Here is an 806-nt window from a genome sequence, read left to right as displayed (position 1 = left end):
GTGTGTGTGTGTGTGTGTGTGACCTCGCAGGAGTGTATCTCGCATTCAGCAGTGAAAACAAAGTTTGAGCATCACACAATCAGAGCAAAGCAGATCACAGAAACGGTCAAAGACATCATGGATCACATCAACATCGCCGCCGCGGAGAAGAGGTGCGTCCGTCTCTCTTTACTTTGGGAAGGTTTACCAGAAGAGCTGATTATTCTGAAGCCGTTCGTCTTTGAGATGAATCCACAAAGCTCCGGTCATGAGCTGTATACGTGCGTATTGGCGGTCACCTATGATGTAGTAACGAGCTTTACGTCTGATCTCAGGGTGGTTTCTCTGGAAAAGAGGGAGTATCTGATCGACCGGCTGGATTTCGTTCGCAATCAACTCAACCTGCTCATCCAGGACATCAAGAAGAAGATCGAGGCCATCACAGAAGAGGTCAAAGACAAGGTAAACGTCAGGAAAGCCGCAGGCATGTAACCCCGCTCCACTAGAAGAAACACTGCGTCTCGAATCTGATCTACTGAGGAACAAAGGAGTGATCTTCGCCAGCCTCCAAAACATCCGAAACTTTATTTCCTCCGCTCTCCATCAGCGCTATATATGTGTGCGTCGTTTCGATCGACGTGTTATTGGAGAAACGGAGCAACCGCTGAAATTGAGATAGTTTGATGTCAGTATCTGCTGCACTGTAAGAAAGATCTCCTCACAAGCAGCAGAATTCACAGTATATCACTTTTGAGTCTCTGAACAATACATGCTGTTTTCCTCCATATTCTCCACATAGTCCCAAATCATGACGGACCAAATATGAA

At 46.5% G+C, this 806-nt stretch overlaps 1 protein-coding gene across 1 annotated transcript in view; it reads left to right on the top strand.

Annotated features, from left to right (window-relative positions):
• Nucleotides 1-787, top strand: part of LOC122354283 (mitofusin-2-like) — a 7,646-nt gene extending 6,859 nt beyond the window's left edge. Inside the window, 2 exon segments of the mRNA XM_043252455.1 lie at nucleotides 31-152; nucleotides 315-787. Of these exon segments, the coding sequence (XP_043108390.1) occupies nucleotides 31-152; nucleotides 315-471 (279 nt within the window). The 3' untranslated portion in view covers nucleotides 472-787.
• The last annotated feature ends 19 nt before the right edge of the window (nucleotides 788-806 follow it).

The sequence above is a fragment of the Puntigrus tetrazona genome, chromosome 11 (genome assembly GCF_018831695.1).
Source record: "Puntigrus tetrazona isolate hp1 chromosome 11, ASM1883169v1, whole genome shotgun sequence".
Lineage (NCBI taxonomy): Eukaryota > Metazoa > Chordata > Actinopteri > Cypriniformes > Cyprinidae > Puntigrus > Puntigrus tetrazona.
Note: the sequence above shows the minus strand (reverse complement) of the source record. Positions and strands in the feature narration are given on the sequence as shown.